Source organism: Hyaena hyaena, unplaced genomic scaffold, assembly GCF_003009895.1.
Source record: "Hyaena hyaena isolate Hyena2069 unplaced genomic scaffold, ASM300989v1 scaffold_215, whole genome shotgun sequence".
Classification (NCBI taxonomy): domain Eukaryota; kingdom Metazoa; phylum Chordata; class Mammalia; order Carnivora; family Hyaenidae; genus Hyaena; species Hyaena hyaena.
Window position 1 is genome coordinate 280564 of NW_024080846.1, and position 15781 is coordinate 296344.

General features: G+C 36.1%; 1 protein-coding gene across 4 annotated transcripts in view; it reads right to left on the reverse strand.

Annotated features, from left to right (window-relative positions):
• ADAM32 (ADAM metallopeptidase domain 32) overlaps positions 1-15781 on the reverse strand; it is a 144279-nt gene that overhangs the window by 23167 nt on the left and 105331 nt on the right. For all 4 annotated transcript variants that reach the window (XM_039242496.1, XM_039242497.1, XM_039242499.1 and 1 more), the window contains exons 15-17: positions 10932-11037; positions 9009-9192; positions 6323-6406 (exon numbers count right to left, since the gene is read on the reverse strand). In XM_039242496.1, coding sequence (XP_039098427.1) covers positions 6323-6406; positions 9009-9192; positions 10932-11037 — 374 coding nt within the window. The remainder of the gene's footprint in view (positions 1-6322; positions 6407-9008; positions 9193-10931; positions 11038-15781) is intronic.

Genomic DNA, 15781 nt, shown 5'->3' on the forward strand with positions numbered 1-15781 from the left:
ACAAAGATGTAAATGATAAAGCCTGGCATCAGATGGGTGCTGTGATTCACCATAACCCCTGAAACGCAGCTGCTACACAATTGCACAAACTTTATCTGGGGTGGGCCAGAACCCAGCCACAGTCTCTGGACATCTGCAGCAGCATGGTTGTGCAAATGTTCCAGGGGATGGGCCAGCACCTGGCCATTGCTCACCAAGACTCTCCCTGAGAGGTTCTGAGCAGGTTAAAGCCGCAGGACCCTCAGAACTAAGGGGTTTGAAAATACAGCGATATCAAATAAAACTGAGGAGGGAGGAACAGGCTGACTGCTTGGTTATGGACAGCGTAGAGGCAGGGGGATGGAAGCCAGCAACAAAGGAGAGTGCTCAGTGGCCAGTGGGGAGAGCACAGAGTTCTGATATTAGAGGCTGGGTAGCTGGGTGATGCCATTTTCATCCCTCCCATGCATGTACATACATGCCTACATGCACCACAATGATTGGTCCCAGTAAACTAAGCAGTGCCATCTAGTGGAGAATGGAGCCACTACACCAAACCCCACCAAACTGGGCCAACCGTTCTCTAGAAGAACACCACAAATCTCTCTACCTGTTAGTTCATGGATTATAAAGTGTTTCATAGTTTGACTTCTAGGGAAAATCTGATGTAATTTCAACTGTATTTCATTCTGTTCACTGGTCCATATATTCAATTTTTTTTCTTTTTGTTTTCTTATGTTTGAATACAGAAATATAAAACATTTATTTTTACTTTCCATTTTTATAAAAAGATTTTATTTCTTCTACTATATTTTTTACTTTTTTGAAAGTTTTGATATCCTATTTATTCATCATTTCACTTTATTCTGTTTTATTGTATCCATTTTTTAAATTTTCAAATGTTTTCCTTTCCTTTTCTTTTCTTTCACTTTTTTCTCTATTCTATCAAGCTTCTTTCAACAACTAGACCAAAACACACCTAGGAGCTAGCATGCTCCACTTGAATTTTTGTGTGTTGTTTTTTATATTTTAAAATTTATTTATTTATTTTTTCTTCCTTCAAAATGATGAAATGAAGGAATCCACCCCAAAAGAACAGGAAGAAACAAAACTCAGTGAATTAATCAACACAGATACATGCAAGATGTCTGAACCAGAATTTAGAATCATGATAATAAGAATACTATCTGGGGTTGAAAATAGATTAGAATCCTTTTCTGCGGAGATAAACGAAATAAAAGCTAGTCAGGATGAAATGAGAAATGCTATAACTGAGCTGCAATCTTGCATGGATGCCATGGCGGCAAGGATGGATGAAGCAGAGCAAGGATTAGCAATATAGAGGACAAACTTACAGAGAATTATGAAGCAGAAAAAAAGAGGGAGACTAAGACAAAAGAGCACAATATAAGAATTAGAGAACTCAATGACTCATTAAAAAGGAATAATATCAGAATCATAGGAGTCCCAGAAGATGAAGAGAGAGAAAAAGGGGTAGAAGGTTTATGTGAGCAAATCATAGCAGAAAACTTTCCTAACCTGGGGAAAGGTATAGACATTAAAGTCCAGGAAGCACAGAGAACTCTCATTCAATTCAACAAAAACCAACCATCAACAAGACATATCATGGTCAAATTTACAAAATACTCAGGCAAGGAGGGGCACCTGGGTGGCTTAGTCGGTTAAGCGTCCGACTTTCGCTTAGGTCATGATCTCGTGGTTCGTGGGTTCGAGCCCCGCGTAGGGCTCTGTGCTGACAGCCAGCTCAGAGCCTGGAGCCTGTTTCAGTCTGTGACTCCCTCTCTCTCTGACCCTCCCCTGCTCATGCTGTCTCTCTCTCTCCTAGAAATAAATAAAAACATTAAAAAAAAAAAAACTCAGGCAAGGAAAGAATCAGGAAAACAGCAAGGAAATAAGAAGTCCTTAACCTAGAAGGGAAGACAGATCAAGTTCACAGTGGACCTGTCCACAGAGACTTGGCAAGCCACAAAGGAGTCACAGAATGTATTCAATGTGCAGCATCAGAAAAATACGCAGACAAAAATTCTTTATCCAGCAAGGCTGACATTTAAAATAGGAGAGATAAAAAGTTTCCCAGACAAACAAAAATTAAAGGAGTTCATTACCACTAAACCAGCCCTGAATGACATTTTAAGGGGGACTCTTTGAGAGGAGAAAAGACCAAAAAAAAAAAAAAAAAAAAGACCCAAAGCAACAAAGACTAGAAAGAACCAAAGAGCACCACCAGAAACTCCAACTCCACAAGCAACATAATGCAATAAATTCATATCTTTCAGTACTCACTGTAAATGTCAATGGACCAAAGGCTCCAATCAAAAGACAGAGGGTAACAGAATGGATAATAAAACATGATACATCTATATACTGTTTACAAGAGGCCCATTTTAGACCTAAAGTCCCCTTCAGATTGAAAGTAAAGAGATGGAGAACCATCTATTGTGCTAACTGTCAGCAAAAGAAAGCTGGAGTAGCCATATTTCTATCAAACAATCTAGATTTTAAAATAAAGACTGTAACACAAGATGAAGAAGGGCATTATATCATAATTAAGGGGTCTATCCACAAAGACGATCTAACAATTGTAAACATTTACGCTCCAATAACGACAGCACCCAAATACATAAATTGATTAATCACAAACAAAAATAAACTCATTTATAATAATACCATAATAGCAGTGCACTTCAACACCCCACTTACAGCAATGGACAGATAATCTACACAGAAAATCAACAAGGAAACAATGGCTTTGAATGACACACCAAACTGGATGGACTTAACAGATGTATTCAGAACATTTCATCCTAAAGCAGCAGAATACACATACTCCTCCAGTGCACTTGGAACATTTTCCAGAATAGATCATTACTGGAACACAAATCAGCCCTCAACAAGTACAAAAAGATCAAGATCATACTGTATGTATTTTCAGACCACAATATACGAAACTCAAAATCAACCACAAGAAAAAAGTTGGAAAAATAACAAAATACTTGGAGACTAAAGAAAAATCTACTAAAGAATGAATGGGCTAACCAAGAAGTTAAAGAGAAAATTGAAAGGTACATGGCAGCCAATGAAAATGATAACACCACATCCCAAAACTTCTGGGATGCAGCAAAGGCAGTCATAAGAGGGAAGTATATAGCAATGTAGGCCTTCCTAAAGAAGGAAGAAAGGTCTCAGACACACAACCGAAACTTACACCTTAAGAAGCTGAAAAAAGAACAGCAAATAAAACCCCAAACTAGAAGAAGACAGAAAATAATAAAGATTAGGGCAGAAATCAATGCTATAAAAACCAAAAGAGAAGAAAAGAAAAGAAAAGAAAAGAAAAGAAAAGAAAAGAAAAGAAAAGAAAAGAAAAGAAAAGAAAAGAAAAGAAAAAAAAAGAAAAGAAAAGAAGCAGAGCAGATCAATGAAACCAGGATCTGGTTCTTTGAAAGAATTAACAAAATTGATAAACCTCTTGCCAGTTTGATCAAAAAGAAAAAGGAAATGTATCCAAATAAATAAAATCAAGAATGAGAAGAGAGATCAAAACCAACACAGCAGAAATACAAACAATAATAAGAGAATATTATGAGCAAGTATTTGCCAAAAAAATGGGCAAACTGGAAGAAATGGACAAATCCCTGGAAACTTACAAACTACCAAAACTGAAACAGGAAGAAATAGAAAATTTGAACAGATCCATAACCAGTAAAGAAATCAAATAAGCAATCAAAAATCTCAAAAAAACAAGAGTCCTGGGTCAGATGGCTTTCCAGCAGAATTCTACTAAACACTTAAGGAAGGGTTAACACCTATTCTTTTGAAGCTGTTCCATAAAAATAGAAATGGAAGGAAAACTTCCAAACCCTTTCTATGAAGCCAGCATTACTTTGATTCCAAAACCAGAAAAGACCCCACTAAAAAGGAGAACTATAGACCAATTTCCTTGATGAACATGGATACAAAAATCCTCAACAGGAGACTAGCCAACCAGATCCCACAATACATTAAAAATATTATTCACCAAGACTAAGTAGGATTTATACCAGGGAGACAGAGCTGGTTCAGTTTCTGAAAAACAATCAATGTGATACATCACATCAATAAAACATGATCCTCTCAATCGAAGCAGAGAATACATTTGACAAAGTACAGCATCATTTCTTGATTTAAAAAAACCCTCAAGAAAGTTGGGATAGAAGGATCATTCCTGAAGATCATAAAAGCCATATATGAAAGACCCACCACTAATATCATACTCAATGGGGAAAAACTGAGAGCTTTTTCCTGAAGGTCAGGAACAAGACAGGGACGTCCACTCCTGCCACTGTTATTCAACATAGTATTGGAAGTCTTAGCCTCAGCAATCAGCCAACACAAAGGAATAAAGGGCATCCAAATCAGCAAGGAGGAAGTCAAACTTTCAGTCTTTGCAGATGACATGATACTCTATATGGAAAATGCAAAGGATTCCACCAAAAATTTGCTAGAACTGATCCAGGAATTCAGCAGTCGCAGAATATAAAATCAATGCACAGAAATCAGTTGCATTCCTATACACCAATAATGAAGCAACAGAAAGAGAAGTCAAAGAATCGATCCTATTTACAACTGCACCAAAACTCATAAAATACCTAGGAGTAAACCTAACCAGAGATGGAAAATCTATACACTGGAAACTATACAAAGTTTATGAAAGAAATTTAAGAAGACACACCAAAAAAATGGAAAATGATTCATGTTCCTGGATTGGAAGAACAAATATTGTTATACTTTTGAAACTACCCAAAGCAATTTACATATTCAATGCAATCCCTACTGAAATAACACCAGCATTCTTTACAGAGCTAGAACAAAAATCCTAACATTTATATAGAACCAGGAAAGACCACAAATAGCCAAAGCAGTTTTGAAAAAGAAAACCAAACCTAGAGGCATCGCAATCCTGGACCTCAAGATGTATTAAAAAGTTGTAATCATCAAGACATTATGGTATTGGCACAAAAACAGACACTCAATGTAACAGAATAGAGAACCCAGAAATGGACCCCCAAACAGAAGGCCAACTGATTTCTGAGAAAGCAAAAGTAGTACTTTTTGACAGAAAGTACTTCTGACAAAGTAAAGAAGATACAATGGAGTAAAGACTGTGTCTTCATCAAATGGTGCTAGGAAAATTGGACAGCAACATGCAGAAAAATGAGCCTGGACCACTTTCCTACACCATAACAAAAATAAATTCAAAATGGATCAAAATGTAAGACAGGAAGCCATCAAAATCTTAGAGGAGAAAACAGACAAATCTCTTTGACATTGGCCACAGCAACTTCTTAATTGAAATGTCCCTAGAGCAAGGGAAACAAAAGCAAAGTCAACTACTGGGACCTTGTCAAGATAAAAAAGCTTCTGCACAGTGAAGGAAACAATAAGCAAAACTAAAAGGCAATTGATGGAATGGGAGAAGATACTTGCAAATGACATATTGGATAAAGGGTTAGTATCTAAAATTTATAAAGAACTTATCACATGCAACACCCAAAAAACAAATAATCCAATGAAGAAATGGCCTGCAGACATGAACAGAAACCTCTCCAAAGAAGTTATCCAGATGGCCAACAGACACATGAAATGATACTCAATATCAATCAACATCAGGGAAATAGAAATCAAAGCCACAATGAGATACCACCTTGCACCTGTCAGAATGGCTAACATTAACAACCTAGTCAACAACAGATGTTGGTGAGGATGTGGAGAAAGACAAACCCTTCTGCACTGCTGGTGGGAATGCAAACTGGTGCAGCCACTCTGGAAAACAGTATAGAAGTTCCTCAAAAAATCAAAAATAACTATGACCCAGCAATTGCACTAGTAGGTATTTATCCAAGGAATACAGATGTGCTTTTTTGAAGGGGCATATGCACCCCAATGTTTATAGCAGCACTACAGACAATAGTCAAAGTATGGAAAGAGCCTAAATGTCCACTGATGAATGAATGGATAAAGAAGTGGAGTGTGTATACCATATGACTTCACTCATATGAGGACTTTAAGATACAAAACAGATGAATATAAGGGAAGGGAATCTAAAATAATATATAAACAGGGGTTGGGACAAAACATAAGAGACTCTTAAATATAGAGGACAAACAGAGGGTTGCTGGAGACGATGTGGGAGAGGGGATGGGCTCAATGTTTTAAGGGGCATTAAGGAATCTACTCCTGAAATCATTGTTACACTATATGCTAACTAACTTGGATGTAAATTAAAAAATCAATTATTTAAAAATAGATGTAATTTGGGGAAACAAATTTTGTGCTTACTTACTCCATGTCCTCTGCACTTTTCTGAACAGAGAGATGATTCAGACTTAATTATTCTTGATTCCACACATTGACCATTTACACAGATCTAAGAAAAAGAAAAAATACAAAAACATTTTTCCATGTTACAAGAGTCCAGCTGTCTTAACATTAAAAATAGTAATTTTATACCATAAGACTATAACTGCTCAATGTAATAGATTTCCATCTAAGTACTGCTTTTGTTGATGTAACCTGCAAATTTTTAGTTTCATTTAGTTCAAAATATTTGTCAATTTCTTTTAAAATTTCTCCTTTAGCATATATGATATTTAAAAATATGTTGTTTAATCTCCAAGTATTTTGGGATATTTCAGATGAATCTAATGTAAATTAGGGACTGGATGATAATGATGTGTCAATGTAGGCTCATCAATTGTAACAAATGTACCACTTTGAGGAGGGGTGTTGATAATGGATGTTGTTAATAATCTTGTTTATGTGACAGCAAGAGAGTATATGGGAACTCCTTACCTTCCTTTCAGTTTTTCTGTGAGCCTAAAACTGTTCTCATTTTAGGGGAAACTACGTGGCTAAGGGCATGATCTAGTGATTTGTGAGTTTGAGCCCCTTATCAGGCTTGCTGCTGCCGGTGTGCGGAGCCCTCCCCAGAGGCAGGCTCAGAGGTGTCTCCCTCTCTCTCTGCCCCTCCCCAAATCACATTCTTTCTCTCCTCTCTCTCAAAAATTAACATTTATTTTTAAAAATTAGTTAAAAAATAACTCAGTGTAGGAAAGTGGGAGACACAAATAAGACCAATGGAAAAAATTATATTCACATAACCACTTTTATTATAATACCCTGAAATCTAACAAAACTATTCCTAAGAGCACAGTTAAAAGAATATGCTATATTTGTTGTATGTATCAAAAGTTTGCTTTGAAAGAAAATCAATTCAATATAATCAGGACATATATTCAGTTTTCCTCAAATATGAGCTATTATTAGAGTCCCCTAATAAGGATAATAGGACTTTTTTTAAAATATGCTATACATATCTAACATTCTATTATGGAATGTTGAGACATCCAGATATAATCCTTCCAAGTTTAAAGTGTACTAATCAGAGGATTAAGGATATAATACCAACTCCAGTATTTACAGCAATATCAACTTCTCTAAGCTGCAGTTTTCTTACCTGAGTACAAATCATACTTTTTCTAAAGCATTTGAGATTTGTTTTGAAGTTAAAATGAGATATAGTATGTGAAAATGATTTCCTTTTAAACATTAAAGCACAGTACAGCTCTTCAAAAAAAATAGTTTTAAGGGGTATCTGGGTGGCTCACTCAGTTGAGTGTTTGACTTAAAAGAAATGGCCTCACAAAACTGTTCTAAATCCAAACAAACAACCCTTTGAAAACTTCACTGTGTTGAGTTTTCTCATTAGTTCTTGGCCTTGACGGTGTGTCTAAAACTCCCTTTTGAGTGTAGTATCTATTGCATGCCTGACCCAGTTGAAACTGAGATGAAGAGTCCCGTTATATTAGGATGCTACTGACAAAAAAAAGTTGGCAAGAAGGTTTCATCATGTGTGATTTTTAATATCATTAAAAACTATCTGGTAAAATGTATTTTCACACATTAAACACTGAGACAATTTGTCCATGTTACAAAATGGATTCTATTCTTACTAAATTACCAACTGAATAATATCAAATCATTTTTTATTCTGTTTCATATTTTAGTTGTTTTGGCTCCATGGCCTTAATATATCTCCTGAGCTTCTTGATATATACATCCTTTAAGGAGGTATTTATGACTCCTCGGCATGGAGAGGAAGCCATTATTAAGGAGACTACATACTTTACCTATAGTAAACTTCATTTAAACCACAAAACCACCAGAAGTGGCTACTAACATATACATTTCACATATTAAATAATTTGTTCAAAATCATCTATTAAGTGGAAGCATCAGAATTCAGATGTATGCACATCTTAGTCTTTAAAGCCTACACTGCATACTAGATTATCATTCCTCTGAAGCAAAAATCTGGCCAGGAATTAAATGAAAATTTCAAGTAAATTTATTACTCCTATGTTTTCTCCAGATTTGGGTTAGCCTCAAACATAATGAATTATAATAATAATAATAATAGCCAATCTATATTTAGTTCTCATTATTGCTGGGAATGTCATTTAATCTTTGCAATAACCCCGTAGAGTAAATGCTATTATTATCCCCACTTTACATCCAGTTGTGGTATCTCAGACTAGTTAGGTTACTTGCAGAATGTCAAAAAATAAGAAGTTTTGAATATTTGATTCTAAGAAGCCTGATCTAAGTTGTGCTCTTATCTACTGGGTTACAAAGAGACATATATTACTAAGGGGTATTTCTTTCTTCTCTAAGAAGAAAAGTGAATTTCCATGTTATGGAGTACTTAACATAGTCACAAGATGCTCCCCTCCACACTCTAGTTCCAAATTACTTGGGAGTTTCCTTGGTCACAATACTGAATTCTGAAGAAGATCAAACATTCCTATTGCCCTCTTAATATCTGGAGCCAAAATGAAGCTTATTCATTTTCTCCTCATGCAAATATTTAAAGTTACACAGAAATGAACTGAAATTTGATACTTAAATGAAAATATTTATTAAAGAAATTAATGGAAGTAGATTTAAAAAATAGATTTTAAATCATTTACCCTCCCTTCATCACAATCAGAACCATTGGAGACTTTCATTGGATCTTGATTTGAATTAGGCAATCTGTAATCTGTGGTTATACATAAATTATCTCGTACAAATGCATAAATCACAGCACCATCTTCTTTATGAAAAGGAACTCGAGTAGGGTAAGTACAAATTAGTCTTCCACATTGAAGATTCCTGCAAACATAGTAAAATTATGATTATTACACATTAGGCATTTGTTAGAAATTTGTTAGGAATACTTCAGATTTGCTTTCTTTGACCAAAAAAAAAAAAAAAAAAAACACAACAAAGTACAGTTCTCTGTTTATGGCAAATTTAACTAGGGAAAATGTAACATTTTAATACTAACATTTAAAGTAAATACTCCAGGGGCGCCAGGGTGGCTTAGCTGGTTGAGCGTCTATTTTGGCTCAGGTCATTATCTCACAGTTCGTGGGTTTGAGCCTGGAGCCTGCTTTGAATTCTGTGTCTCCCTCTCTCTCTTTTCCTCCCCAACTTATGCTATTTCTCTCTGTCTGTCAAAAATGAAAAACATTTAAAAAGTTTTAAAATAAATAACTCTACAAGCTTATCTTTCAATGCTGCTAATGGTTTTTCATTCATTGTGAAGAATTATATACTTACTGCCAAATAATCAATTCACTCAAGTATCTCATATCCCTCTGTAGAGGGATAAAATGATAAGTTTGGACTCCTACCCTCAAGGACATTACAGTTTGATACTGAATGTAATATAAATCTAATTAAAAGTGCCACAAATAAGTTAATTCTCACAGAGATTTAAGATGAGGACACATTCTAACTTAGCAATTAGGGGAAACTTCATAGAGAAGATGACTCATAAATCTGAGTCAAAGCTTACATATTAGCCAGAGTAAGGTATTTCTATTTTTAAAACTTTTTAATATTTATCTATTTTTGAGAGAGAGAGAGAGAGACAGAGTGCAAATGGGGGAGGGTCAGAGAGAGAGAGAGAAGGAGATATAGTATCTGAAGCAGGCTCCAGGCTCTGAGCTGTCAGCACAGAGCCCAACGCAAGGCTTGAACTTATGAGTTCAGATCCTGAGCCAAAGTCAAACACTTAACCAATTGAGCTACCCAAGGGCCCCAGAGTAAGGTATTTCCAAACAAAATTAAGAGCATAACAAAGCAAGGAAACAAAACTACGTGGCGTGTTTATCAGTGCACAAATTCAATAAGTACAAGGGTCACGAATGCTTGCTAATGAGTATCTAGCCCAGTGTCCAGCACATAGGTTTTTTTTAAGATGTACCTCTTTTAATGTTTCTTTATTTTTGACAGAGACAGACAGAGTACAAAGGGGAGGGGCAAAGAAAAGCAGACGGAATCCAAAGCAGGCTCCAAGCTCTCAGCTGTCTGCAGAGAGCTTGATGCAGGGCTCAAACTCACCAACCATGAGATTGTGACCTGAGCCAAAGTCTGAGACTTAACTGAGCCACCCAGTCACCCCACATAGTAAGTTCTTAATAAATGGTAGTTAAAATAAATTAATTACCAAAATATCAAAGAGCTTGCTTTTCAGGTACAGTAGAAATTTAATTTCATTTTATGGACACTGGGCAGTGTTCAGCTTGGACAAACAATCAAGTGAATAGGGATAGTATTTTTATAAAGAAAAATGAGCAGATTCAGAGAGAAAAAGTGCAGTGGATATTATTACTTTCAATCTTGGATTGAACTTAGAAGCCTAATGATCACCCAGATATTGGTGTTTAAAATTTTATAGAAATCTCAGTGTATAGCACAAGAAAGATGTCAGGGCTACAGATTTTGATTTACAATTCACTCCCTGACACATGTGATTCTTGAAACCAGTGGAATGAATGACATAAAACTAAAAACAAAATCTTATAGAACATAAGAAAAGTATCTTTAATATTTGCATAGCATACCTCCATGAACAGTATTGAAATTTGCCTCTTACTTTACCACAGTTCCCAAACCTATCACCGTGAGAGTTTATTTCTTCATAGCAGGCAAATGGAGCATTTTTTGAACCTGTCAGAGTTAGAAATATATTTGGATTAAAACTCCCTTCTTTTTTCATCTTAGTTCATTCTCTCTTATATGTTTACTTCGCCTTCTAATGTTAGCATCTAATTCAAAAGTTTTCCTAGTAAGATTGTTTTTAATAAAAGAGAATTAAAGTGAACAGTAGTGCTCATGGTTATTCCTCCTTTTGTTTCATTTTCATCTGAATCACAAAAGATGTCATGAGGGGAAAGGAGAGTTACAGAAGTATAAACCATGACAGTGCTCTGTGAAAAAGGCAACAGAGATAGTGCAAGAAAACAATACTCATTTTCCTAGTTTAAGAGTAGGAACTCATAAATAGGTCTATTACAAAATCCCTTGAAGAAATCTAATTGCACTTTCAGAAAGTCTAAAATGAAGGGAGCAAAGATGCCAACCTATTATCTATCTTTTCCCTTCATTACTGTATTTGGTTTTCATCACTGTGTAAAAAAAATTACCAAAATCTTAGCAATTTAAAACAACACCCATGTATAATATTACACAAGTGAGTTCACTCTCGGTTCAAGAGTCTCATAAGGCTAAATAAAGTTATGGGCTGGGGCTGCAGTCTCATCAGAGGTGGAAGTCCTCTTCTGAGCTCATTGGTTGTTGGCAGAATTCAGGAGTTTTTTTGTAGTCAGAGCTTTATTTGCTTACCAGCTACCAGGGGTTGCTCTTGGCTCCTAGAACACCCCTCACATCCTAGTCACATGTCCTTCTCACAACGTGACAGTTTCTTTCTTCCAAGCCAGCAAGAGAATCTCTCTGACATCTCCCATCTTTTAAAGGGCTCACATGACTAAGTCAGGCTTATTGAGAATGATCTTCCTTTTGCTTAACTCAAAGGTCACTAATTATGGGCCTTAATTACATCTTCAAAATTCCTTCATCTTTACTATGAACTATAATCATGAGAATGACATTCCATCACATATTCACTGGTTCTGCCCCAACTTAAAGGGAGGGGATTAATCCAAGGCCTGAACACTAGGAGAGTCCTGAATTTGCATGGAACCACAAAAGACCCTAAATCGCAAAGCAATCCCCAAAAAGAATAGCAAAGCTGGAGGCATCACAATTTTGGACTTTGAGTTATATTACAAAGCTATAATTAGCAAAACAGTATGGTTCTGGCAAATATCAGTAAAAAAAAAAAAAAAAAAGACACATAGATCAATGGAACAGAATATAGAACCCCAAACTGAACCCACAACTGTATGGTCAATTAATCATCAACAAAGCAAGAAAGAATATCAAATGAAAAAAAACAAAACAAAACAGGAAAACTGGACAGCAAATATGCAGAAGAATAAAACTAGACCACTTTTTTATACTACACACAAAAGTAAATCCAAAACAGATTAGAGACCTAAATGTTGAAAATGGCCATAGCAACTTCTTTCTAGATATGTCTCCTGAGGAAAAGGAAATAAAAGCAAGAATAAACTATTGGAGTTACATCAAATTAAAAAGCATCTTCACAGTGAAGGAAACAATCAACAAAACTAAAAGGCAACTTATAGAACAGACGAAGATATTTGCAAATGGCATACCTGATAACGGGTTAGTATCCAAAATCTATAAAGAACTTACCAAACTCAACACCCCAACACCCCCCCAAAAAAACAGTTAAGAAATGGGCAGAAGACTTGAATAGACACTTTTTTCAAAAGAAGACATCCAGATAGCTAATAGACATATGAAAAGATGTTCAACATCAATCATCAGGGAAATAGAAACAAAAAACCACGATGAGATACCACATCACACCTGTCCAAATGGCTAAAATTAACAACACAGGAAATAACAGGTATTGTTGAGGATGTAGAGAAGGAGGAACCCTCTTGCACTGTTGGTGGGAACACAAACTGGTGCACTCACTGTGGAAAACAGTATGAAGATCCCTCAAAAAGTTAAAAATAGAAGTACTTATGGTTCAGCAATTGTGCTAGGTATCTACCCAAAGAATACAAAAATACTAATTCAAAGGGATATGAGCACCCTGATGGTTATAACAGTATTATCTATACTAGCCAAATTATGGAAACAGCCCATGGATCCATCAATTTATGAATGTATTTATATATATATATATAAATACAAACAATGGAATATTACTCATCAGTAAGAAAGAATGAAATCTTGTCATTTGCAATGATGTGGATGGAACTAGAGAATATTATGCTAAGCAAAATAAGTCAGTGAAAAACAAATACTGTATGATTTCACTCTTATGCAGAATTTAAGAAACAAAACAAATGAGCAAAGGGGAAAAGGAGAGAGGCAAACCAAGAAACAGGCTCAACTATAGAGAACAAACTGATGGGTTACCAGAGGAGAGGCAAGTAGGGGGTGGATGGGTTAAATAGGTATAGGGATTAAGGCGTACACTTGTGATGAGCACTGGGGTATTGTATAGAATTGCTGAATCACTATATTGTACACCTGAACTAATGTTACCCTGTAGGCTAACTAACTATATTTTAAATAAAAACTTAAAGAAAAAAAGAATTCTGCCTAACACAGCTACTTTCTCTGTTATAAACTTTGGCACTTGAGATAAACATGACTAGTACAAAGAGTATTGTGCTACCAAAACCTCTAATGACTAATGTTGAGCTAAAGAGAGGAAAAATAGCACAGAAACTGGTAATTTCTCCCAATATCCATGCCTTCTTTTTTCCATTAGTGACAGAAGTTTCTTATTAATAGAAGGACAAAAGATACCAAGCTAAAGAAAACATTTCCCAGACTCTTTTGCAACCAGATGTGGTTATGTGACTAGATTTTGGCCAGTGGAAAATCAGCAAACATTATATATGCAAAACATCAAGTTAATATCAGTAATTGCTGAAAGAACACCTAATTACAGTTATCAGCTAACTACAGTTTAATTTCCTCTTTTCTTGACTCCATGGACTGGTATAAAGATTTTGTGCTTGGAAACCATCTTTTACCAGAGACACAAGGGATTTCTAAGCAAGAAGAAAGACCACAAGTTTCTGGAAAATGTCAGTAGAGCAAAGTTACTGAAATGTCTTTGACAACATGCCTACCTCTCGAATATTATATGAGAGAAATAAAAACTCTTTGAACCACTGTATATGTATAATAACAATTTACTTTATTTTTTAACCAATAAAGGGAATTGCCACTGTGGTAAGCCAAAACATTTTAGGAATGGATGTCTCATACAAGATATACCACACCAGATGCCACACTTCACTAGTAACAGGAATATCATACCGATCCCTACAGAGTTCCAAACTGAGCCAGTGTTCAGAGGACCAGCCGGAGATGAGGTAGCCAGCTCAACCTATGGAAATACATTTTAGGAACTGAGGAGTTTGGAATACTGAGTTAAGTGAGCTCACTGTTAACATACACAATCTTACAGACACTTTATATGCAATCCATTACCATTCGTGAATTCATACACACTAAGCTCAGCTGAATAACCACTTTGAATAACTGCACCTTACATTATATAATTCCTGAAACTTCCTAATGATATTTTCATTTTTATAGATTCTACCATAACACAATTTGTTTCCAAGATACTCCATTTTACCTCAGACAAATGCACAAGTACTATCTTCCAATAGCCACTGTTCCTATATTCCTTCTATCATACCAACACATTTACTACTTACAAAAAACTTTTCTAGGGGCCAAAGACAGTGGGGTATCATCTATATTAGAACTTAAAATGTGTGACAGATTTTGAGTCTGGGGGGTTGGGGCCAAATATTAATTAAATGAATGGACTCCCTCTGGATACTAACATTCACACAATAATTTATGGTAAGGAATTTCTGAGGCCTTGATTTCTCTTATTAAGATTATCTTATAAACTTTACCAAGAAATGAACTAGGAAGATCTACTAAGCTAAAGATACACATTAACTTATCTTCCACTTAAAAAAATTCTATTGATGAGAGGAGTTAAGATGGTGGAAGAGTAGGGGATCTTAAGCTTGCCTCGTCCCTTGAATACTGATAAATAAATATAAAATCATTCTGAAAACCCATAAAATTGATCTGAGGGCTGAAAGAACAAACTGTACATATACAGGTAGATAAATGGGTCTGTGGAAGGTAGACACTATGGAGAATTAATTTGGGGGAGGAAAGAACTGTGGGTGCCGTGAAGGGGAGGAAATCCTGTTCACAAGAGAGGAGCAAGAGAAAGAGAGAAAGAAAGACAAAGGGTGAAAGCATGTGCAGGGGATTGCACAAGAAAAACTCTTCCCTAAAACCACTAAGTGGGAAAAGGAGAGGGGCTGACCACCACAAGCTTTTATAAGTAGGGGAGCACAAAGTCTTGTTTTAGAAGTCCATGCCAACACAGAGTTGTGCCTAGCAGGCTTAGTGGTACTCAGTACTTGGGAGGGAAGGAGGCCAGAGACTGGCAAATGGGATATGTGGTCTGAGGAGCCCATGGAAAAACAGTTCCCCTTCTTGTAATGCATTTTGGAGTGGTGGCACAGCCTCTCCAGGGACAAAAGAACTGGCAGACCCATAATGCTGTAATGTTCGCTAGCATATGAACAAAGACACCAGCTGAGGGCAGCAATCTTTGGTGCCAGGTTTTTGCTGTGCTCTACCATAAACTCCAAACCACTGCACAGTCCAGCGACCATTTTCTGGGATGAACTGGCAGCAGCCACATCGTGTCAAAACACTCCCCCAGTTTATCAGTGCAGGTCCACATCATGCAGCCTCC